At 38.8% G+C, this 25,709-nt stretch overlaps 1 protein-coding gene across 22 annotated transcripts in view; it reads right to left on the reverse strand.

Moving 5' to 3' along the window:
• Nucleotides 1–25,709, reverse strand: part of adgrb2 (adhesion G protein-coupled receptor B2) — a 288,153-nt gene that overhangs the window by 153,108 nt on the left and 109,336 nt on the right. For 21 of the 22 annotated variants that reach the window (XR_009061842.1, XR_009061841.1, XM_057827325.1 and 18 more), the window contains 2 exons: nucleotides 9,876–9,956; nucleotides 5,664–5,852 (listed from right to left, as the gene is read on the reverse strand). Coding sequence is in view for 20 of the 22 variants with exons in the window: in XM_057827325.1 (XP_057683308.1) it covers nucleotides 5,664–5,852; nucleotides 9,876–9,956 (270 nt within the window). In the remaining 2 variants the exon portion in view is untranslated. The remainder of the gene's footprint in view (nucleotides 1–5,663; nucleotides 5,853–9,875; nucleotides 9,957–25,709) is intronic. The other variant, XM_057827328.1, reaches the window with a different exon arrangement.

The raw sequence follows: 25,709 nt of genomic DNA on the forward strand, positions 1-25,709 counted from the left end.
CGCTTTAGGGAATGGCAGTGTTACACTGCTAATAAAGGAGAAAGGAATAAAAAAGAAAAAAAAAAAAAAACATTTGCTCGACCACTTACTGCCTAGTTGGCTTTAACAAGGACAAGACCATTAGCTAAATTGATTCGGTATCACCTTAAATTGGGAGTCTTGTCTGTTGAAGGTGGAAGGAAAATAAAAAAGGTAAAAATGTCCTTTTATACTTCAATGCCTTTCTGTCAATGCTAGTTTTCTGTGATGTTGCATACACTTACAACTTACCAAAATTACAGTATGTATTCAAAACATAAGCGTGCATTAACCTGAGAAGTAAAAATGCACAGTGCATTTTCCCCAACTCAGTATATCCGGTGTGTGGTGGGACTTACTATGCCTTTCAATTTGTTGAGAGCAAATGCATATATAAATATTGGTTTGGAGTATATGCAGCGGTTAATTTGTGCCGGATCATGCCGGAACAAGTTCCGGCACCTCTTTATTTTGGCCTCCCTGTGTTCTGGGACTTATTTGGGCAGAAATGGCACCTTTTGTGTATAGAAAATAATAATAATATAAAAACATTTTTTAAAAATGTATAAAATAAAATAATAATATGCATACATTTATTTACAGAACTGTTGTTTATAAAAAATCAACATCATTTGAAAGAGTTGGAGATTTGCTGATGCACTGAAAAGCTGGACTAACAAATCGCCCCTGACATAGAAAAAAAAAAAAAAAAAAACTTGGGAAATTTGCATCATCCGGGGAGCAAGCAGCCAGGTGAACCACCAACATTCCACGCAACAGGCCAGTACCCTTATGGGAAATTTGGGTTTGGGCTGCACAATTTGTAAGGCGGTGGGAACTATGGGGCCAGAGAAGACTAGGGGGATGAAACCTCACAAAAGAATGGGTTTGTGTTATTTATTGTAATCTCTGATTTTTCTTTTTTATGTTTTACAAGTTAGACCTGTTGAGAAACTAATTGCTGACTGTGTACTGTAAGGCCCACCTGTGGTTATGTGGGCAATTGCCCGTGCTGTGCAGAGTATAGCCTAAATAATTGTAAATTGTAGTCATAACATTTATACCATTGCTATTATCTGAAATTGAGGCTTATAAGTCCCACAGCATGGAAAGTGGGCATGTGCTTGTTGTTTTCAGGACCATTTTCTGCGTATGATCCGGGACCCGTGCCCGTCTCGTCATCCCTGCGCTGTCACATGTACTTTGCGTTCCAGCACCTTATGATTTACAAATTAAGCACTGAGTATTTGCTGTTCTAGATTGATCAAGTCATTTTCTGAGGCAAAACCCAAGGTTTGGTCCATGGAAAATATTTGAACCACCCTCAGACTAAATTAAAAAGTCTGATTACAGACATAGGTAATTGGGTTTGTATGAAAACATGCATACATACAAATTTTAAATCGGTCCAGGATTTGGTTTGTAAGTCGAAATAGCCATATGTTGAGCAGTATTTTCCCATAAGAATACATTATATTTCGAATAATTCATTCCATAGCACAAAAACCTATGCTAAATCCTTCATAGATTCATAGGTACAATTAAAAATAGCAATTACACATGGCAAAACAAATAAATTAATAAAACAATCAATAAATCGGCATAATAATAGTAAACTAATATAAATTATGTTACGAATCGGGTTCTAATGTGGCGGTTGTGGTTTGCATGCTTTTCCTTAACAGACTGACGAGAGAGTGAGAGAGATGTGGAAGAGTGGGAACTTTTTAATTTATTTCGTGTTCTGTTGTTGTTGGCGTCGGCTACAGCATACAAACCTGATGAAGCAGGCGACATCTTTGCCGATGTTACAATAGTAATAATTGTCACCTTATCTTATAAAGACTGGTGAATGGAGGTCGGAGGAGGACCACCGAGATCATAGACATATTCCAAACTAGTTCACTGACGCACATAACTATGCTAATATTTTTCCATGATTTCCAATTTGAATGGTAAGCGTCACTTTTCTCCTTTTTTCACCACCTGCACTAACATTTTTGGGACCAATGTTGATTTCTCCCACAAGAAAATCCGCCATGCTGCAGTCTTGCAGGAAAAAAATAAAATTGCAACGCTGTTTTAAATCATCGTATTTTGAGCATGTCGTCATATGTCGAGTCAAATGACGAGTTAATTTTTAGATTGTATGTCAAGGTACCACTGTAGTTTTCTGTGTAAAAATGTCTTATTTGCTTTTATAACTGATGAGAACTCGAGACAAATGCTCTTGTAAAACACATTGAAGAGCATTTTTTTAATTGTTGAACTTGATTTGATCAGGCGCTACACCATCTTTTAAAAGGGTCACGTATAGCTTGCGGTGCAATTCCAAAACTGGAATTCTACTGTAGCAAAGAAACACTGTCATTTTCAACATTATCTTTTTGATTGAAGGATTATTTTTTTATTATTAAAGAACGGTTATTTTTAAAAGTCGATTACATCAATCGCATTAAACACATTGTCTCCTTGCTACCACCAACACATTTCCCATTTAGCTGGATTTGCTTTGGTACTATTCAAGCGATCCCTTGGGTGTCCCTCCACCCTGAGAGAAGCACATGTCAGAATACAACAAATATTGAAATAATAAATGGAACAAAACAGCAGCCAATATCCCATCAAAGGAGCGGCTGAGAATATTAATACCAACACTGAAAACCGGGGCACTTAGACACATACAAATCACATTGACGGATTTGAATTTAAAAACAAGATTAGCATATGCACTGACAGGGAGGCGAAATGTTTTCTTCCTTTTTTAGATTTTTTTTTTGGCTGTGATTTACTGTTGTGCTTGAATCTGAACATGCTTCCAAATAAAACACTCAAGATAAAAAATTATGTTTAAATAGACACCAATTAACTCACATTTCATTTACACTATATCACTCATATTAATGGTATCAGAAGTACCAGACAGTAAAATCAGACAAACAGACATTGATGCCAAGAGAAATATATAGTAATACTTAAACTACTACTACTACTGCTAGTACAGATAGTATTTTGTATTTAGCATACCGTAATTTTCGGGCTATAAGCCGCTACTTTTTTCCCCTCATTTTGAATCCTGCGGCTTATAGTCCAGTGCAGCTTATTTGTTGATTTTTTTGGGTTAATAGGTAACACTTTATTTGACAGCGGCGTCATAAGACCATCATAATTATGACACTATCATGTGCATTACTGAATGTTTATGACAGATGTCATTCAATGTCATCTGGAATTATGTCACTAACTCCCTTTATGTCAAGCTCTGATCTTTTACATCCATTCAAAAGTGAAATAATTTGCCGGATGACACTAAAAGACATCTGTTATAAGCATTTATTAATGCTCATGACAGTGTCATGTCATAACTATGGTGGTCTTATGACACTCTTATAGCGCCACTGTCAAATAAAGTGTTACCAAATACCCTAACTAGCAATAACTGAAACAATTGGAACAGTAACTGAAGAAATAATTAGCACAGAACATGAATTTTGATTGGTTTTTACATCTGTAGTGCTGCAATGCATGCTAGGGGGCATGTTGGACAACAACAGTGTTGACAGCGGGTGGCAGCAGAGGTTGACCGTCTCCCCCAAAAGGAGCAGTGGTGGCCGAATGAAGCTTCTTGAAGCAATGAAGCTTTGAATCAGTTGGCTGACAAAACTTCTTGGTGTTTCATTTGGTCTTATGACAGTTTTATGATGCCACTGTCAAATAACGTGTAACCGGTTAATATCTTTTGGAGTAAATATCCCATAATACAGTAAGGACATCTGCAGCTTATAGTCCAGTACGGCTTATCTATGAACAAATGCTGTTTCCCTGTCAAATTTATTTGGTGGCAGTTTATAGTCAGGTGTGCCTTATAGTCCAAAAATTAAGTTTGAACAACAACAACTGGAAATTTGGAAAACACTATTTTGTTTTAGGTCGCAATGGGCACAAGAAATAACTGGATTTGTCATGATCAGTATACAGGAGAGGTAATTGAGCAAAATAAAGCAGTATTATGAGTAACTGTTTTATATAAAAATTGGACTAAATTAGCAATCAAACCACATTCATAATCCCACTGGTTCAATTATCAAGCTACTATATAGAATAGTATCTATGAATGCTTTAAAGCAGCATAACATCCAATAAATAGTGTGGCACATGCACTATGGGATGAGATAGAGTGGATGTAGATTGGGTGCAGAGAAGTAGACACAAGAATAGACTAAATCGATCCAATACACCCCGAGCACACGGACAAGATAGAATTGCTAATGTATGACTGACTGCTCTACTTCAGATGAAATCTGATGCATTGTTGCCTATATTTTATAGGAACAGAAAAATGGCTACTCCTTCTCCTTGAGTTGTTATCCATGCCCACACACTTAGACTGTTAACAACTGTGACAATGACATTTAGGTCATTTTCAGAAGAGCTGACATTAAAAAGTACATTAAAATGTGTCAATTTAGATGAGGGATTAGGATGTATCATCGCAATGAGTCTATTTAGGAGTGGCTCCCACTTACCATATTTCTTCATGCAAGTATACACTGTTTTCACCAGTAAAGAATAATTTCTGATTTTGTTTGATAAATTAATTAGATGCAAACAATCAGAGACAAGATGTCATTGAAATAATAAATCATGGAATAATACTACAACGTTGTAATTTAAAATGTCTTTCAAATGTATCTAAATTTACACCATCCAAGTCTGCACAAGTAAATGAGCCTTTTAGACCAAGTTTTGGCCACTTTGCAGACAAGCAAAAGCATGCGCTTCAGAAAGAGAAGACTGTATTATGTCGGATAAAGGTGTGAACACCGCTGACTCTACATGCAAGAAAACAGGCTTCTTTGTGCTTCCTTTAACAGTGGCATGTTTGCTGGCAGCGCTCAGCCTCTACCTGATAAAAGGAGCAAAAGGTTTGTTCAGTGGAAGGTTAATGTGCTCTGGAAATGAGGAAATACAAGCAGATTTAATTGGAAGTTTACATGAATTTGGCCAGGGAAACCTGCATCATGTAATGGGTACTTGACTGTGTACTTGATTGTGTGACTTCCAACTTTAGGATAAGGGAACTTTATGAACTACAAGCGGACAGTTTAATTGCTAGTTTAGTATATCTCGTACTCAACCAAGTAATTTAGGGGACCTCTCAAACATCAGTTTTATCCACTTACAGTCTACTTGTTGACAATGGTAAAACAAACAAGAGTTTAAAAAATTGGAGAACTAACACTGAAACTGTGATCATTGAAAAATCATTAATGATTGCTTGTCATCCAGCACAGAAAGGAGGGAAATGAGGTGAATGGGCTATACTTAATAAGATTTCCCATCTATTACAACCAGAGCACTCTAAAATGAAATACAAACATGGCAATTTCAGTATCATACAAGGACCCTCAGTGGTATGGCAATCAGACCTCTTCAAACATGTAATGAGTGCTACACAAGTTCTTTGCATAACATGAATTGATGGAGCCACCTATATGCTCTATTCATCTGTGTACTGAGAGTTGGAAGCAAGGCAGAGGCTAAACGTAAGAATTTAATCACTTTATATTATTGAAATAAATACCGTAGAATAAAAATCACTGAAAAACATTTTTTCTTGGATGAAATGTTAACCATGTGCATACCTGAGCTTATTATGCCTGGTTCACCTGGACAGGTAACTGTATTGTTGCACATTCGTGTCTCTCGCAGGGCACCACTGCAAAGTGTACCATAAGGGGACGAAACACAGGAGCGTGTCCGCACTTGCCAGCCATGCCCACATGTCAGAGAACACATACTCCACTGAGACCACTCTTCAGCTGCAGGGTCACCTGTACATTTGAAGACAGAGGCTAGCTCTTATTAAAAAAAGAACTCTTGCATGTGGAACAATTTTCAGCACATAAGCACATTAGCTAAAAACCTGTATAGAATAATACTAGCGTATTTTCAAGACCATAAGGCGCACCTAAAAGTTAAGATTTTCTCCAAAATGGACAGTGCGCCTATTGTGTGGACTGAGTGCCAAAATGTGTCTTACTGAGCAACTTTTGAAAAGGTGGACGTAAGTGAGAGCCGTCTGAGAACCTTAAAGGGAGAACGTTGCATGTGGCAGGGTGCGTGCCCCGAGTAGCTGTAATGCTCGAGTGTGTGAGTTACGCTAAACAACATTGGTTTGGTGAAGGACCCTCGAAAATGTCATCTACTGTGAAGAGACATGCTTACAAAGCCCAGAAACTCAAACTCAAGGCTATCACCCACGTGAAACAAAAAGGACCTGCCATCTATGGTGATTTTTTAGAGGAAGACTCTGCCTAAAGAAAAGCTGAGCTGCAGTGTTTGATGAAACCTAGCCCAGCTATTCAATTCCGGTACAGAAGATGGATTTATGGATTGATTAGGAATGATGTGAGCATTGTACTTTGTTAAATTCTTTAATAAAGAAGAGTTATGCTCCTGCTGCCTTTAAAAAAAAAAAAAAAAAAAAAAAAAAAAAAGCATTATTGGGCTCATAAAAAAAACATACGCTAGCATGCATGCTAGCACACATGCTAGCATATGTTTTTCATGCGCCCAAAAATGCAGTGCGCCTTGTGTGAGTGTGTGTGACATACAAAAATATCACCCGAAAATGAGCCTACGTCTTTTAATACTGTGCGCCCTATACTCGCAAAAATAAGGTATGTGTCTAAGCTAGTACTTCTCAAAAAGCGGGGCGAAAAGCATGAGACCTTGGGGAAACGTATTTTTTTGCCGTACAAGAATAAATTGTACTTGGTGGCAGTCGTGCTGTCATTTTCAGAGTGTGCACACTATTTTTGAACAGAATAAGAGAACAAAGAAAAGAATACAGTAGGAGAAGAGTAAAGACAAATCTGTTAATTGTGTCTAAAAATGTTTGCAGCGGACAGCGGGAAGCCAAATCAATTAAGACGTCACTTAAAGACCTAAGACCTTGATTACATTGATAAGCCGCTTTATTGTTTTTCAGCAAAAACGTGCCGGATATTGCCAGCTATCGTCCCTCTTTGTCATTGTTACAGCAGTAAAACAGCATGCACTGTTAGTATGCTCAGTGCAAAATAACCCCACATCATAGCAAAGGAGCTGATACTGCCTGCAGCAAAAACAAAAATTGTCCCTCTGTCCAATGACACTGTCAATTAATTTGAATTTACTTTTATTGATTGATTTTATTCAGTTTTATTTTTCAGTATCAAATAGTCAAAACATGTACCATGAGTGTATTTTTACACTTTGGATGTGACTTTTTTATTCAGGCAAATTGATGTGCCTTAACTCTTTTCTGTTACAGACAAAACAATGTCATTGAAGTTATACTTTATTCTAAATTGATTTGTATTGCTTTTTTCCTTTAATATACTTGTTACTTATACTTGTACTTATAATAATAATTTTAGAGACAAATGGTACTATTTACAGAAAGTTGGGGGGGGCGTGAAACGTTTACGTCTTCGTGTGTGTGTGTGTGTGTGTGTGTGTGTGTGGGGGGGGGGGGGTCTAACAAAAAATAATTGAGAATCACTGGTCTAAGCATTGTGGATACTGTATATTCCAACAGGTTAGCCTCCATACAACGTTAGTGTGTTTATCTGCTTCTGTAGGTCATCGATGATTGACAGTCAACCAGTCCTGGGTGTACAACCTTTAATTTTTATACTGAATTAATTAGATATAATGACTGAACCTAAAAATTCATCGCAAATCTAAAGCGCTGTTGTATGGTTTGTAGAAACTAAGGGTGTAACGGTACATGTAATAGTATTGAACCGTTTCGGTATGTGGTGCTCGGTTTGGAACGGACGCGTACTGAACGAGTTTCTGACGTAATATAACCCTTACTTTTCGAGGCTGTGAGTCGATCGGGTTACAGTTTCTTGGTGTAGATTATATTTATTCCGTCTTCTCTACTATAATGAGGACCAACATGGTAGGTCAGTATAACCCAGAAATGTCAACGGCGCGACAACGTGGCCGCAGCGAGAACGCAGTGAAAAGCGGACGTTATAGTCAATCAGCCAATGCACACCAGTCGCAGTGCGGCCGCGTGTTAGATGCGTCCCAGAAGCGGCTCAATGCGACGCACGTGAAAAGAACGGCAGAGTTTATTATTTGACGCGAGACGCGGCCCTCTTGCGTCAATACTACTGCCGGTAGCTAGGATCGGACCGGAAGTCACGCGTGTAAAAATACGGTGGATCCGGTCGATTTTCAAACTAATATGCAATGGTAACCTACTTTTTCAGTCCATCAGATCTCTTGAGTGGTAGATCGGGGCACAGTTGACTTGTTTTTATTGATTTACTGCTGTCTTCTCTGCTATAATAATAACCAATACGGCCCCGTGTTCAATACAAAACCCTCCTACCACAACAAAACAAGTAGGAACTAATATTCACATAGGAACTAAAGTTATACAACATAAAATATACAATATAAATGAATACTACATCGCATTTGTAAAATATAAACACATAATAAAAGAAATAATAGCCCATTTAGATAAAATAAATTGAAATGAGCTAAAACACCTGTAACTAAATAATAAGAATAATACACAGATGCTTACACAATTAAATTTATTCATTTCTGTGTGACGCTTTAACTTGAGAAAATCCACCAATAAAGCTTTTGAAATCCGTTCATAAGAAAAAAAAATGTTTCATTGAGGCATTTCATTTGTAAAATACATGTTAAAATCTTTGTCATTGGGATTGCTTTTCTCTTTAGCACAGGACTTCTTTTTTCTTCTTTCTTTCAGAAAGAAAGCTGACCAATACGCGGGGTCTGAAAGGCAAATTGTTGTTGGATTATTATCTTTATATACCAGCTACTTTTTGAGCAGAATTCTAGCTTTGTATAGGCTAATGTTCCTATTGTTGAAAGCACAAAAGTGTGTAATAAACATCTAGCACATTTATATATTGCATTTTGTTTTATTACTGTACCGAAAATGAACCGAACCGTGACCTCAAAACCTGGGTACGTACCGACCGAGATTTTTGTGTACCATTACACCCCTAGTAGAAACTCATTTTTATATATACAATTAGTAAAGAAACATGACTTAAAACCTAGGTCGAGCTGCATGCAATTCTTAAAAACAAATCATTTAGTTTCAGCATTGGTACCTCCCTAGAAAGAGATGATGAAGTATTAAGTCACTCCACTTCTCTCAGAATTGTTTTCCAAGCACCATGTTCTTTGATAGAGGCGTCATCACATGGCAGCGGAGGAAATCAAATTAATTTCATGTCCGTTAATCGCATTACATCTTCATTAACATGCCGTGAGTCAGGGTTTAAGCTCATCTCCAATGCCTAGAGGAATCTAAGAATGGGAGCGGCAAATAGGAACGCACAAGAGAACTAGACAGAGAGAGAGTCGGGGGTTTTCCCTGACAGAAGGGCCTTTCTGCTTCACACAGTGGGAGCAGTGAATATGGACGCATACGCCTGTGTGTGACATGAGCGATTTTTTGTGTGCATAGTATGACCATATGCTCATAGGCGCAGGTCGACCTGTTCAGATGTAGTGGGTAACACCGCCAGTATGAATAATGAGAAATGTCACGTATGTAAAAGTACAGCTCGCTTCACATAAATACTTGACATTTTTTTCTTATATTTAATGGATTATGCCTTGTACAGTTAAATAATTTAATCTTTCTGTTTAACTGAGACATAGCCACAAATGCCAATGGGTCAGAATTACTCCACTGATCTTCACATAGTGAATATCAACATCAAATCATAGATTTTTATTATAAACTTTTTATTTCAATATTTGTGCGGATTTGTGTGCAACTTGTACATTTCACTAACATTACGCACCTGTTTGTGCCTGAAACACACCTGGCTGGTCAGCTGATCTGGGTCTTTGTGTCTTCACCTTCAAGTCATCATCATATGGATCTAAAAGTAAAATAAATTTTCAGTGTTGTGCTTCTTTATTTTTACTATTTTTATTGTTAATATAGCATGTAGCTAACTCAATGACATGCACATTCTGAGGACCAAACATTCATTAGATATTCATACAGTACAGCAGAATTAAATGTTGCTGGTAAATGTGTGAGGTGGTCTGTGCATGGGTGTAGAGTTCCCATGTTTTGGCTTGTAGAGCTGTACGAAAAATAGTGTCAAAAGTCAAAAAAGGAGGCTGCTGATTCCAACACCATTTATTTGTCAAATGTTTGGCCACACTAGATGTTTGCCTTTGACTTCAAATACTGTAGAAGCCAGTGTCAAAGTCAATGTTAACACCCTCACCAAAACTGGGTACGAGAGTACATTTTTAGTTCTGCTACAAGTAGATTTTCTGCAAGACAATTGTAGGGTTAACGTATAAAGCCTGAGTTATGCTCCTGCTTTGCGAAGTGACCACGGTGTCAATGACCATTCGATAGTTCTGCGGTGAGGGAACGCGTTGCTCTGTAATTCACCGCCAAGCCACTAGAGGGGTGTGGCGTTATGTTTGTACGGTTTTGGGGCATAATTGTTGACTTCCTCTAGTCTAGTTTAGCGGAGAAAAAAAATAAATAAACAATGCAAGATGGCACGCTTGAATGTGGATCTTCAGCTCATCAACACTGAATAAATGTTGATCATACAAATGTTGAGGCGCAGGCGACGCAGAAGACAGTTTCGAGGCGGTCTGTCCGACTTTTGATGCCGCACAGAGAGTTCTAGCCTCAGGTGGAAACCAGCCAGCTGTGGCGGCTAGCTTCAAACTGGCATCGAGCACTGCGTCCAGCGTTTTGTCAGAGGTCTGCAAAGCCCTCCAGCCCGTTTTGTTTGCCCTGTCCTACAATCAGCCAGTGGGACCTTGCAGATTTCTGGCGGCTATGGAACTTCCCAAACTGCGTTGGAAGCCTTGATGTTAACGTATCATAAAAGCACCGAGGCACTCTCAATCAGTTATGATGTATCGAGTATGAACTGTTGTTGAAAATTAAGCATCAAAACAACTCTTTTGACACCAAACCTGTGCTTTATTCTTCATATACTTGAAGTTTGACACGTACGTCTCACGTGCGGCTGGATGTGATAGGGTGCGCTTGGGGGGGGACCCTGTGCCGGGATTGGCGATGGGGAGGCATAGGGTCGGTCGCCAACGGGCTTACACTCACAAGGGATTCACACAATAACGGGGTTCAAGATCACGGAACTGATTTGTGTACACTCTACCTCTTTCAATCAATTAGCTTATAGACTCCCCCACGCCGCTCTCCCTCTTTCCCTGGTCAACAGGCCCCCCACATAGTGTCAACCGGAAATACATCTAGTTGACGATAGCACCAACATATTAGTAGTTAGTGTAGACGTTCAATGTTTTTCTTGTTGTAGTTTGTGTTTCTTGTCTTTCTTCTCTTATGTTTCTTTTCTTCTGTTTCCCCATAAGGAAAAAAACTGACTTCCAGCCCCGTATTTTCAGCAATCTCCTCCCACCAATTGCTTGCCATTTGGCAATCTTCATAATGTCTTGACGAGACATTGTAGAAGTTGTCGTACTTGCTCTTTGTTGATACTCTCGTCAGCTTCATCCATTTTTGCGTGTAGCAAAATCATGTTTGACGATGGCGGTGATTTCGCGCTCAACCGGATGCAACAGTCCGAGCGGACCAATCACAGTCCATTTCCACAACGTCACACGCATTGATATGACGCGAAGTCAGAAAATTGAGAAGGAGCAAGAGTGGCTACGGCGGAGTGTCGTAAATTGGGTCTTCCTTGACGGCGCAGGTCTGACACGGAAGCATAACTTGGCCTTAAGGTACTGCACGTAACATGCATGGTATGTATTTTTATAAATGCATTGTGAAATGAGGCAAACATTGACAACCAGCAGTAACATGTTTAAGTTCGCTTGACAAGCTTTAAGTGAAAAACTGAGGATGACAGTCATAAATAACAAGATGCTTACACAGACATAGTTTGATCAACTGGATGACATGTTAGATTCAAGTTGTTTTTTATTGTGTCACTGTGATGTTCATTTAGAGAGCTAAGGATAAGAGCAGCAGCCGTTGGGATTTGAACTTGTGAGTGAACTGTCATTGTGAACTGTGAAGTTAACGTACGTAGTTATGACAGTGATTGGATGTTCTGGGGCATCAGATTGGCAAGGCCTCGGAAGAGATGTTTTCTTTTATAGTGACAACTTCAACTAATAAAGTTTTTGTGAGAGGAATATCAGGAATTTTTGTGGCATTAGTATTCAGCTGGTCTTAGGCAAATGCACTGCTTGTGTTTTCAAATCATGGGAGGTGGCGATTAGCAGCACAAGAGCATAACTCTGCGGAAATTTGATGGATCATTAACAAGTAGCCAACTTTTAAAGTAGGTAATACCATGCTGTCATACATGAATATAAAGAATATCACCCCGGCTACCTTCACCTCAAGCATCCACTCTTCCTGTCTTCCAGACTTCCAAAATATATCCACCCCTATTGATCTGGGCCCTCACTATAATAAAGAACTTCTTAATATACTCAATACTCTCGCCCCGCTGAAAACAAGATCAGTCTCCTTCCGCATCTTCGCCCCCTGGTTCACCCCCGCTCTTCATATCATGCAAGCTAAAGGCCGTCAGCTAGAACGCCTCTTCAGGAAAAACGGACTCCCCTTCACAAAGAAATGTACAGCAACCATTTAGCAGCTTATAAGGATTCAATTACCAAGGCCAATACCCTCCATTATTCCAGACTAATCACCGCCAGTCAGGGTAACCCCAAAACTCTCTTCAGTCTCCTCAACAATATCACACAACCCCAAGAGTCACTCCCCTCTCACTACTACACAGCCTCCTTTTGCAACTCCATCATGAGATTTTTCACCGATAAAGTCAAGAACATCCACCATGACCTCCAATCAGCCCCTTCTCCTAGTTCCTCACCCGACTGGCACCCGCCCTCACGCCCATTTTCCTCCATCTCCCCTCCCCCTCCAAGGTCTCTGAACTTATCCGGAAGTCCAAATATTCCACCTGTCAACTGGATCCTATACCCACACATTTAGTCAAAGCCTGCTCGACCGCCCTGGCCCCACTCATCGCCACCATTATCCACTCATCTCTAACCTCTGGAATTGTCCCAACTTCATTTAAAACTGCTGCCATCACTCCAATTCTTAAAAAACCCGGTGCTGACTGCTCAAATTCAACAACTTCCATCCCATATCCAACCTAACTTTCATGTCTAAAATCCTTGAAAGAACTGTTGCCTCTCAACTCCACTCTCATTAATCCCAAAATAACCTCTATGTACAGTTCCAGTCTGGTTTCCACCCACTCCACAGCACTGAAACAGCGCTTGTAAAAATCCCCGATGACCTCCTCATGGCTGCTGACTCTGGATTTCTCACTATCCTCATCCTCCTGGACCTATCTTCTGCTCCTGACACCATCGCTCGCCAACCTCCTCCACCGTCTATCAACAATTGGCATCACCGACACCCCGTTGAATTGGTTCTCATCCTACCTTTCTGCATGTTTTTTCTACTCTCTCACCCGTTACCTCAGGTGTCCCTCAGGGCTCTGTCCTAGGGCCCCTACTCTTCATTATCTACCTCCTTCTCATTGGCAATATTTCCCGTAAATTCAACATCAAATTTCACTGTTATGCCGATGACACCCAGCTCTACCTGACTTCCGAACCCTCCTCCTCTCTCCCACCCACCTTCCTGACTGACTGTATCACTGAAATAAAAAACTGGCTCACCCAAAATTTCCTTCAACTCAACAGCAGTAAAACTGAGGTGCTGCTCATCAGCTCCAAATCCACTACACAGTATATCCAAATACCATAGCAATCCCCTTACCATTGACAACTCGACTGTTTCACCCTTCACCCTCCCCCCAAGTTAAGAGCCTGGGTGTCATCTTAGACAGTACACTCTCTTTTCATTCACACATCAATATTATTGCCCGGATCGCCCACTTTCACATACGCACCATCGAATGCCTACTCCCCTCCCTCACCCCATGTTCTGCTGCCATCCTGGTTCATAGCCTTGTCACCTCAACTCCCTCCTCTTAGGCCTCCCTCAAAAGACACTCCATAAACTGCAGCAGGTCCAGAGGTCAGCCGCTCGCATTATAACACATACCCCATTCGTCCACCACATCACTCCAGTTCTCCGCCAGCTTCATTGGCTCCCGGTCCACTTTCGCATCCAGTACAAAGTTCTCCTCCTCACTTTCAAGGCCATCCAAAACCTTGCCCCTCCGTACCTGTCTGACCTCCTCCATACAACAACTCCCTCCCGTGTCCTTAGGTCCTCAAACTCCATACACCAACTGATCTCAGGAACACCGACTCAATCCCTGTTTTCCAATCCAAACTCAAAACTCGCCTGTTCAGACTCGCATACACCAATAACCCCTGATTTCTTATGTTTTAATGTACGGCTAATTATCTTCATCTATTAGTATTTTTTCTAGTTTTTAATTTGTCTAATAGTTCTAAATGATTGTACGGCAACCTTGAGTGCCAGAAAGGCGCCTTCAAATGAAATGCATTATTATTATTATGTTTTGTATTTAGAAAAAGAAGGGGGAAAATGTAAATCGGTGCATCAGTTTTAGATCAACATCAACTAGAACATGATCATTTTGACAGTATTTTCTTGTTTTTTTTTTGTGTGTTTTTAAATAGGTTTGCTACAATTACTGAAGGTAACACATTACTGATTCAAAAACCCAATGTCCTAATCACTGGCGAGGGTCATGTCAAGAAGAGTAGCCATTTATTTATGTATTTTAAATGGGCTGACGTATTATTGCTACCGTTAAAAAAATAATTGAGACATTCAAGCAAATTTCTACAGGCCAAGTGAGAAGACACAGCTTTATGACAATTCTCAGGCAGTTTAAATTTCAAAGAGAATTAATAGTGTCAAATTATTTTCAACATCTGACTTTTAAAATAATAAGCATGTGTGCAGACCAATAGTATCAGTTTATGTAAGAAACAAATGAAGTAAATGGACTAGATGATCCGAATCAGCAGTTATAGACATTGTTCACAATACGCAACAGCAACTATATGCAGTAAAGATTGTTTAACATGTAGTCAAATGAAGTCATGCTGAGCGATAAGATACTAAAATCAATGCTTAGATCACAGATTAGGAACAGTACCGATGCTAAAGCACAGACGTGCTTACACAACCTTATGGCACAAACACACTAACAATGGTGAATAAAGAAAGAAATGTGCAGTGAGGCATTTGAAACACAGTGATAGGATTGGCTTGGGTGGATCTACTGGTGCACGATAATTATCGGTCCGATAATTATCGGTCCGATAATAGGAATTATGATGTCATCCCAATAAATCCAAAAACATAATTAATAGGACCGATAATACAGTATGAACTGTGCTCGCTGAATGGGAAATCAGTTGACCATTTGCGGGGCATTGCTGCCACCTGCCGGTCAGAATAATTCGCTGCATCTATAATTTGGCCCACAAACTCATTCACTTTACACAGTGCTGTGTCTAGCGTTAGCATTGACAATCGTGAATGCTTTCTGTTACTTACGTTTCCGCCTCGGAAATATATGTCTGTAAGTATTTATGTTTACTAGAACATACAGATGTGCAATATATGTTTACTTCGGTTGTGAAGGGTCATATGTATAGAACTTCATAAGTTGTTGTGTTATAGAAGCCAGCCAATGCTTAAGGCTAGTAGCTCAAGCTAGTGTGCTATGCTATACATACATATAATAGTTGTCGTGTAATGTTAGTCCTGTCAGCATGCTTGGTAGGATTTTATACTATGCAGAGAATAAACCTCATACTTTATTGAATATGGGTTCACTCACTACCGTTTATATTGATTATTATAAAACAAGCCATTACTCCTTTTTGTTCTACCATATTTTTGTTATGAGGAATGAGTGATAAACCGTACTACTGTATATAATGTTTACAGTGTTTGTTATAAGTTAGTAAGTTATTAAGAGGCCTTTTGGTTATTGATAGGCTTGCTGTCCTAACCTGTCTCCCAGGTTAAGAAAGTTGTTTAATGGACCAAGACCACAACAGTCTCCTGTAGCACCAAATATTTTTATCTGATGACAAAGCACAATACCTGTTGGGTTTATGTTTTAGTTCAGTGCTCATTGTTCAGGAAACACATCATCAATTATATTGACTAATTGATTGTGATTGACTCAAATTATATTTATTTGAAAAAATAAATATTGGCACTTTATTTGAAGTCAAGACTGTTCTTGTCTTTGTTTTGTTCTTTATTATAATGTTCATATCATTATGAAAATTCTGGTGAGATCAAAGACAAATCTATGTTGAATCCACCATTATTATTATTTTAAACCTCCAGGTGTTCAAAAACTCGGGTGAATATACATTTAAAAAAGTACATATTATCGGTTATCAATATCGGTATCGGCTTTGAGGAGCAGGAAGTTATCATTATCGGTATCGGTTTCAAAAAATGGATATCGTGCACCCCGACTGGATTGTTTTGGGAAAGAGCCCGTTCAAGCTGTGAATGTCTTTGTTGGACTTGAGTCGGGATTGAAGTCAGTAAATGTTGCAAGGAATTCTGATTGTAATATAGAAAACAGTTGCATTAACTAAATAATGGAATAGGGATGCCATCATTTGCTGTGGACTACGGTCAGTTGTTCCAGTGTAGTGTAATGTTATAACGTGCATATATGTATACTTTCAAACAATCATCGATGATGTTCTCAGCTTCATGTCCGTTCAAGGTTTATAGCTCTGTGGTGCTGTTCATTAATTCTAAAGTCCATATGAGAGGGTCCAAACTGATAGAAGCACACTGTAATGGACATTTTATAAGCTACTGGAAAGATAGATCCACTCCACCCATGCTTACTACTTTTGCTCAACCCTTGCCGGCTGCAAAGCAGATATGAGAAGAGAAGTTGAATTAGATTGGTGCAGGACAGCGTCTCTCCGACTATGGGGACCTCAAGGTCATTTGTGTGCTTTCAAAATGGATTCAGAATCGAGTTTTCACAACCCCACAGGCTGGCTGTGTATTTTTCTCCCTCGCATCTGGCTCAAACACAATCACAAATATACACAAAGATTCTCACAACCCAACTCTACGTCTTGAAACCAAATTGGTTTTGTTTTATTTCACCATTTTTTTTTTTGGGTTGCCCCATATCCACTTGTTTGGATTTATCTTATGAGATCTTCCAACTTCTTCTTGGAAAAAGTGTATCACATTCTGCCCTGCACCTTCTTTTAACCCTCTACCAATACTAATTTACACATTGATGAGAATACTGAAGAAGATCAAATATTAAGCATCAGTATTGAACAGTAATGGCTCAATTATACTGTAATATTTCAAAAATAACACATCCATTAGGTTGCTTGTGGAATATAATTTTCTAGCCTTTTCGATAAATGAAAATTCCTGCATAATAACTATACATTACTTACATTAAATCATTTTGGAAATAAATAAATGCTGATAAATGATGCTGGTCCATCGAGCAATACCCCAACAGAACAATTAAAAATTAAGATGTGTGTATACTAGGGCTGCAGCTATCGAATATTTTAGTAATCGAGTAATCGACTGAAAATTCTATCGATTAATCGAGTAATCGGATAAAACAAATATATTTTTAGGTGAAGAGCAATTATAAATATACATGAGAAAACAAGACATTTCATCTAATCTTGAACCATTTTCAGTCAATCAATGTCTTTATTTTCGATGTATATTGTAGCTAGAATTAAAAAAAAAAGACTAATTCACTGCTTTCACTCCAAAAACTTTTAGATCTTATTTAAAAAAAAAAAAAAAAAAAAAAAAAAATATATATATATATATATATATTACCTAAAAATGCCGTTACGCTTGATAACACACATCACTTAAAAGTTAGGATTTTTTCCCACGTGTTTCAATTGAATTTCTCTTTGTGTCAAGCCATTTTTAAGTTCTAGTTAAGTTAGTCTAAACTGTAAGTCCTGATAGGATTTTGAGTTTTTGCAGTGTTCAAAATAAATGTATGATACAGGCGGTACTGGAGCACATTAGGGACCAGTGCTACTTGGTGTTTTATCCAGCAATGACTACTGAGCTAAAATTGATAGTTAGCATGATTAAGTTTTTAATTTACACCCTCATCACTCCACAATGCTATGTTATGTTAAAGCCTGTATGTAAGACACGTTAGCCACGCAACGACAGTGGTCATAATTAATTGAAACCTAGTCCTCCGCAGGGCTAACTTTACGTGAGCTAGTAGCGACAGTAACGTTAATCTTATTTATTAGCGCTTAGCGCTCTTTATTAGCGCTTAGCGCTGTACTGCTTTAAGATGGCGGCTGTTTAATAACACTGCCCAGACGCGGCCGAGTCTGTCATTGCGCATCTAGTTCAACATACATGTGATCTTTATGAGACGCATCAGACGCTAGCTGTTACCAACGTAGCATCGTGCGGGCTAGTATTTGGCAACGTCGGCATCGTTTGTGGCGGCTGTCAGCTGCAGTAAGTTTTTTTCCCCCCCTTCTTCCTTTCCGCACGTGACAGCGCGTTGTCCCGCATTAAAAGTAGTCCGAGCAAAATGTGATGCTTAGAGCTGTCAAAATAAACGATTACTCGAGGTGAATAAAATTACTCGGATCAGTTTTTAAACTCGAGTTTCTCGAGTTGCTCGAGTACTCGTTTCAGCTCTAGTGTATACAATAGGTTAATTAAAAAAAAAAAAAAAGTATGTCAAACATGCCATTGTACATTTTTTAAACAAAAAAATTATCAACATTAACTAGTTAATGAATGTTTACATTTTCCATAGCTGATTATTGAAACTTGGTCTTTTAGATTATACACTGAACCCAAATTGCAGTAAATCCGATCAAAGTATGATTTGAAAATATTACTAACTATTAACTAATACGAAATATTAATAACTGTAAAAGTAAACATACCGTATAGACATTCATTGGCAACACTTTATAATAACTATCCATAATAGAACATTAGTAAACTGTTTATAAATGATTTATTGTTAATTTGCGAAGTGTTTGTTAACAGTTTGAACAGCAAATAGGTTGAACAAGTTCAAGGTACAGAAATTAGATGTGATATTTAAAATATTACATTTTTGTACCTCAAGATTGTTCCACCCATAGGCCTTTATGTGTGTTTTTTCCCAAGGAAACTCCAAAGATTAAATGTTGAACATTTTGTTAAATGCATGGAAACACGCATACTGAGCCATCAAATGGCAGAAGAACAAAATACTAGTACAAACCCATGAGTTTGCAGCACTTTTTGTGCTAAACACAGGATAAAGTGTTACCCATTCTTTTTTTTTTTTTTTTGGGGGGGGGGGGTTGTTAAAGGTTGATGAAGGTAAGGCTTGGAGAACGTTGCCAATCCCAAATGGTACAGTGCCTTGCAAAAGTATTCGGCCCCCTTGAATCTTGCAACCTTTCGCCACATTTCAGGCTTCAAACACAAAGATATGAAATTAAAATTTTTTGTCAAGAATCAACAACAAGTGGGACACAATCGTGAAGTGGAACAACATTTATTGGATAATTTAAACTTTTTTTAACAAATCAAAAACTGAAAAGTGGGGCGTGCAATATTATTCGGCCCCTTTACTTTCAGTGCAGCAAACTCACTCCAGAAGTTCAGTGAGGATCTCTGAATGATCCAATGTTGTCCTAAATGACCGATGATGATAAATAGAATCCACCTGTGTGTAATCAAGTCTCCGTATAAATGCACCTGCTCTGTGATAGTCTCAGGGTTCTGTTTAAAGTGCAGAGAGCATTATGAAAACCAAGGAACACACCAGGCAGGTCCGAGATACTGTTGTGGAGAAGTTTAAAGCCGGATTTGGATACAAAAAGATTTCCCAAGCTTTAAACATCTCAAGGAGCACTGTGCAAGCCATCATATTGAAATGGAAGGAGCATCAGACCACTGCAAATCTACCAAGACCCGGCCGTCCTTCCAAACTTTCTTCTCAAACAAGGAGAAAACTGATCAGAGATGCAGCCAAGAGGCCCATGATCACTCTGGATGAACTGCAGAGATCTACAGCTGAGGTGGGAGAGTCTGTCCATAGGACAACAATCAGTCGTACAATGCACAAATCTGGCCTTTATGGAAGAGTGGCAAGAAGAAAGCCATTTCTCAAAGATATCCATAAAAAGTCTCGTTTAAAGTTTGCCACAAGCCACCTGGGAGACACACCAAACATGTGGAAGAAGGTGCTCTGGTCAGATGAAACCAAAATTGAACTTTTTGGCCACAATGCAAAACGATATGTTTGGCGTAAAAGCAACACAGCTCATCACCCTGAACACACCATCCCCACTGTCAAACATGGTGGTGGCAGCATCATGGTTTGGGCCTGCTTTTCTTCAGCAGGGACAGGGAAGATGGTTAAAATTGACGGGAAGATGGATGCAACCAAATACAGGAACATTCTGGAAGAAAACCTGTTGGTATCTGCACAAGACCTGAGACTGGGACGGAGATTTATCTTCCAACAGGACAATGATCCAAAACATAAAGCCAAATCTACAATGGAATGGTTCAAAAATAAACGTATCCAGGTGTTAGAATGGCCAAGTCAAAGTCCAGACCTGAATCCAATCGAGAATCTGTGGAAAGAGCTGAAGACTGCTGTTCACAAACACTCTCCATCCAACCTCACTGAGCTCGAGCTGTTTTGCAAGGAAGAATGGGCAAGAATGTCAGTCTCTCGATGTGCAAAACTGATAGAAACATACCCCAAGTGACTTGCAGCTATAATTGGAGCAAAAGGTGGCGCTACAAAGTATTAACGCAAGGGGGCCGAATAATATTGCACGCCCCACTTTTCAGTTTTTTATTTGTTAAAAAAGTTTAAATTATCCAATAAATTTTGTTCCATTTCACGATTGTGTCCCACTTGTTGTTGATTCTTGACAAAAAATTAAAATTTTATATCTTTATGTTTGAAGCCTGAAATGTGGCGAAAGGTTGCAAGGTTCAAGGGGGCCAAATACTTTTGCAAGGCACTGTATGTAAACAACAGTCAAACCAAAGGGCCGTATACATGGTGATGCTGCGACACCAAGACGCAACAATTGTTTTGCGGGATGGCCTTGCCTTTACACGGTGAAAACGAAAACGGTAGGCGAAGACCTTTGATTCCGGCCTCCAAAGTGTTTTTGTGCCTTTTGGAGCAAAAGAAAAAATAAGCATGGATGCCATTGCTTTGGGTGTGTATGTCGTCTTTCGGTCTGAGGAGGTTGTTGTCGAGGAAGTGCATCATTGGCTGTCACTAGGTGTGTGCCGGTATGGTATTCTGATGGTATGAAAACTTTAAGCCAAAATATCACTGCTTCACAGTATCACGGTATTGGAATTACAGCTACAAAATGTGTTAGAGATATCTGGGTTTAACAAAAAAAAAAAAAAAAAAAGTTTTTCCATTGAGGATTTTTATTTTTCAAAACATTAGCAAATTGGAACATATATACTGTATAATGTTAAGATGAAAGAAATTTAAAAAAAAAAAAAAAAACTTACAAAATATTCTAAATTAAAATAAATGCATCCCTTTAGGTGAGCCTAAACCCACAGCCACAGCTCAACATTATTACCATCAGAACCAAAATAATTGAATTATTTTCCACAGCTCAACATTATTACCATCAGAACCAGAATAATTGAATTATTTTCCATAAAAAGCACATGTGTATCACTCGTATCATGTTAACGTTATACACACACTCTCTTTCTCAACACAGACAGTTGCCCGAGAGAAAAAAAACATGTTTTACCACCGCTAGACACACTAAACACGCTGGAGTTAACTCTCGGAGCTGGCAGGAAAAGTTCATGACAGTGTTTACTAACCTTTAAGTTTGTATAAATGCAAAATCAAACTGGAGGTATTGCCTTCTCGGCAGCCACCCTCCGCAAACATGATTTACATGTCGGTTGGCCCCCTTATCCTATGCCGCGGCCGTCTGTAACTTTTCTGTAGCCGAAGTATTCCCATACCAGCGATTGTTTTCTTCGATGGGGGAAAAAGCTCAGGAGTTTCACCTCCTCCAGCCATCGAATAGCACAGCTGACTCACTGAGTCTGGGCAACAAGCAGTTGGGGAGGGTTGAGCCTTACAGGCGCAAGCAAGGGATTTTTCCATGCATTTTTGGGACATAAAAAATAGCTAATACCTTAGAGACGGTGTGGCGGAAAATGTTTGCAGTTTTGAAACCTTGACGTTTTCATACAGTACCACGGTATACCTTGAAACTGGTAATCTGCACATGTCTAGCTGTCACCTTATAAAACTGCACTGCCCCCTAGGGCCTGGGATGAATACAACATATTGCCATGGAATTGCGACATCGTTCGAACCATGTAAATGCAAACAGGAAATGGGCCGTGTTCTGTTGTTTTTGTCTGTGCATCACCATGTAAACGGCCCCTTAATCTTCTGCCCCGGAAGCTGGGTCGGCAAGGATGCAACCATGAAAAATAGCTCGATTATAAGGGCTTTCATCTGACATCAAGGATATGGAAAAGACATGATGGAGTAACACACTAAAGTACATAAGAAAATGTATTTCTGTTCAGGCTTGCCTCTGTGAAAAGATGGCGTTGCCATAGCAACATTATCATCTAGATGCTATGAGGAATCTGAGAGATATGAATTACGGAGGGTCTTAGAGGGATGGTTGGGGTGGCATTTTAAATCAGTGCCCACTCAGCTGCATCTGAATACTGTGAAAGTTTGGCAGAAAGGTGAACACAATTGTTAGATAGGTAATTTCGGCCGGTAGCAGCAAGTTTAAATCTAAGACATTTATTCTATACTTTGTGTTGCTTATTTTTTTAGATACAGCTGCTATTTCTAGAGACAGTGTTTTCTCTTTGATATCATTTTAACCAAATCTATATGAGTACCAGCAAAATGCCCGTCAATGAAACTCAGACTGTGCGTGTGAGTGATACAACTAATGTTGTTGTGATTTTGGTCATGTATTCTCGTTCATGCATGACAACTTTTTAGTATTCAACAAATGGTAGCAGCCAATGCTGTCTGCACACTAAAATGTATTCATGAAACAATTCCTTAAAAAACATACAAACTGATTGCTTTGCATGGCTATTTAGCTTGCAGGCCTAAAACACTCAAAACATTTTTTTAATGCATAATTCATTTCACAGAAACGCAAGATAATCTTGTTTATCCTACATATATTGAATCATAGGACAGGTCGTAGGAAGGAGTAAGGGGTAGAAAACGAGGTTTTACAACATTTGAACATGTTATCAAGATTATTATGTTGAGTATGTCCTGTTAAACAAGTTATTTGCTTGATCGTTAATAGTGGGGGTACGTTTCACAGCACTGCTTACATTTTTTTAAATAAGCCTTGTAAATATAATGTATAAACCAATAATACATTACCTTAACGTTACGGTGACCATATTTTGATTTCCAAAAAAGAGGACACTCAGCCCAGCCTCAAGATACTTGAATTTTATTCGAAGTTCACTCAAAGATGTCTATATCACTTTAATATATTTAAAGTGTGCCCCCTCATTCTGGATGGGAAAATGCAGTTTGAAAATAAAAAAAAAATAATAATAATGACTAAAATAATATATATATATTATATAATGCAGACCCATGGAAATGTAGTCCAGTCAATACACATACACACAGTAGGCTATGTGCCAACTAAACATTTTTATAAATTACTATCACCACAATTGCCATTGACAAATTGTTATTCCCATTCAATTGATGTTCTCATTCAATGTTCTAGATTGCACACAAACAATAACCGAAGTAAACTGACAAACTATTCAACCAGCATGTTTCCAAACGTAGCAGTTCAAAACTACGTTTCCCATAATGCCTAGCATGGTTTAGCTTATTGATAGCTAGCAAAAATCAAACTTTGCTAGAAAAGTTTACAATCATCGGCAGCGAAACGATGCAACACTAAACGGGATTTTACAGTCAAAGCTCCGACAGAAGTCAACAGTAGCCATTATTTACGTATTTATCGTTAAAAACTTAACAACTGGGCAGGCGTTGTGGCCAAATCGTCAACCTAGTAGATGGCGGTAATGCCTAATGATAGGGGTTGTCATTAATGACAGGGGTAAACTGCCAACAAAAACAAGAAGAAGAACTCCTTCCCTCCCCTCTAGTAGGAGCCATGTCAACTGCTGCCACCCAGCGGCCGGAGGGATTCTCTTCAAATTGGTCCCGTGAAAAAAAAATCATAAAAACCTGACATTTTTATGAATTTATAAAACCCGCCCGGACAACGAGGATAATACGTGAAAGTAAGACTTGTCCGCGCAAAAGATGTTTGGTCACCCTACTTAACGTGTTAGCTTGATTTTCATGCAGAATAAGAGGGATTCCTAATATATTCTTTATATTAATTTCCATTAGCAGATTTTTGTACATTTGCTACTGGTTTTCAAAATTAAAGGGAACCTCGGACTTAAAGACTTGTAGGCTCTTTAAAGCCACGATTGTTCTCTTACTAAAATATGTTATTAGAAACACATAAGATATTACCATTGATTTAAAAATGTATAATACTTATTACATGTTTTCACCTACGGAGGGCATCATGTTTCAAGCGCGCAATGGACGCTTGTGGTGATGATGTAAACTGTCTCTCGACGGATACTACCAGGTTACTGCAATTCCTTCAACGCAGCGACACGTCCAACACATGCGCACGACGGTTAAAAGCGGCGAGTATATATTATTTGTGTTTTTATTGACTCCTTTATTACCTTTTCAATTCATTAGCCCAAAATACTTTTTGCAAGTGTTTCCCTCCCATACTTTTAAACATTGTATTTTCTTGTGGTAGCTTGAAAGCAGATAGTTGATCTGTTGATCACATTAGTCACGTAACATATTTAAACCACCCTTAGTTTATATTACTACGTTTAAGTATTTTTTAAGGCATCTTTAGTATGTTCTGTCTGTACGCATCTAAACAAAAGAAGCTAAAAGCCCACGGTAGTACTTTGAGTGTCAAATTCTCCTCTTGTAAGACGTTTTGCTGGTGTAGCACATTTTGGCAGAATACAGTCTTTTTTTCCCCTGCTCTTGGCTCGTCTCATCCCGTCTTTCCTGTTCATTCTGCTTTTGGTGCTCGTTTTGTTAAATATCCTGAGTGCTGTCGGACTCATTAATGTTCCTCTCGGGTTCAAATTGAAAGGGCTGTACAGATGACATGTTTATGTCACTAGAGTCATACTCTGGAAGCCCGGCAGCATAACCATGTGACGTCACCGCCCTGCGACCTACAAGTTAAATTAATTTTACAAATTGTATAAAAACGAAAACGTCAAGAGGGGTTTCAATATCAAATTATTTTAACTCATAATAATGTTCATTTTTTAAGAACTAAAAGTCTTTCTATCTGTCAATCCCTTAAAGACCTTTAGGTTGGGCAAATTGTACATTGACCCACAACTGAATAATAAAGCTAAAAAGGCCCTTGAGCAACATTTCTTCACTTTTTCTCAATGTGCACTAGTCCACACACTGCAAGTTAACACACTGAAATAGCCCAAGGTGAGAACAGTTTTGCTCTTTAAAACGCTTAGGATGCTGTCGGGCCCACATCAGTTTAGATGA

The sequence above is a fragment of the Corythoichthys intestinalis genome, chromosome 22 (genome assembly GCF_030265065.1).
Source record: "Corythoichthys intestinalis isolate RoL2023-P3 chromosome 22, ASM3026506v1, whole genome shotgun sequence".
Lineage (NCBI taxonomy): Eukaryota > Metazoa > Chordata > Actinopteri > Syngnathiformes > Syngnathidae > Corythoichthys > Corythoichthys intestinalis.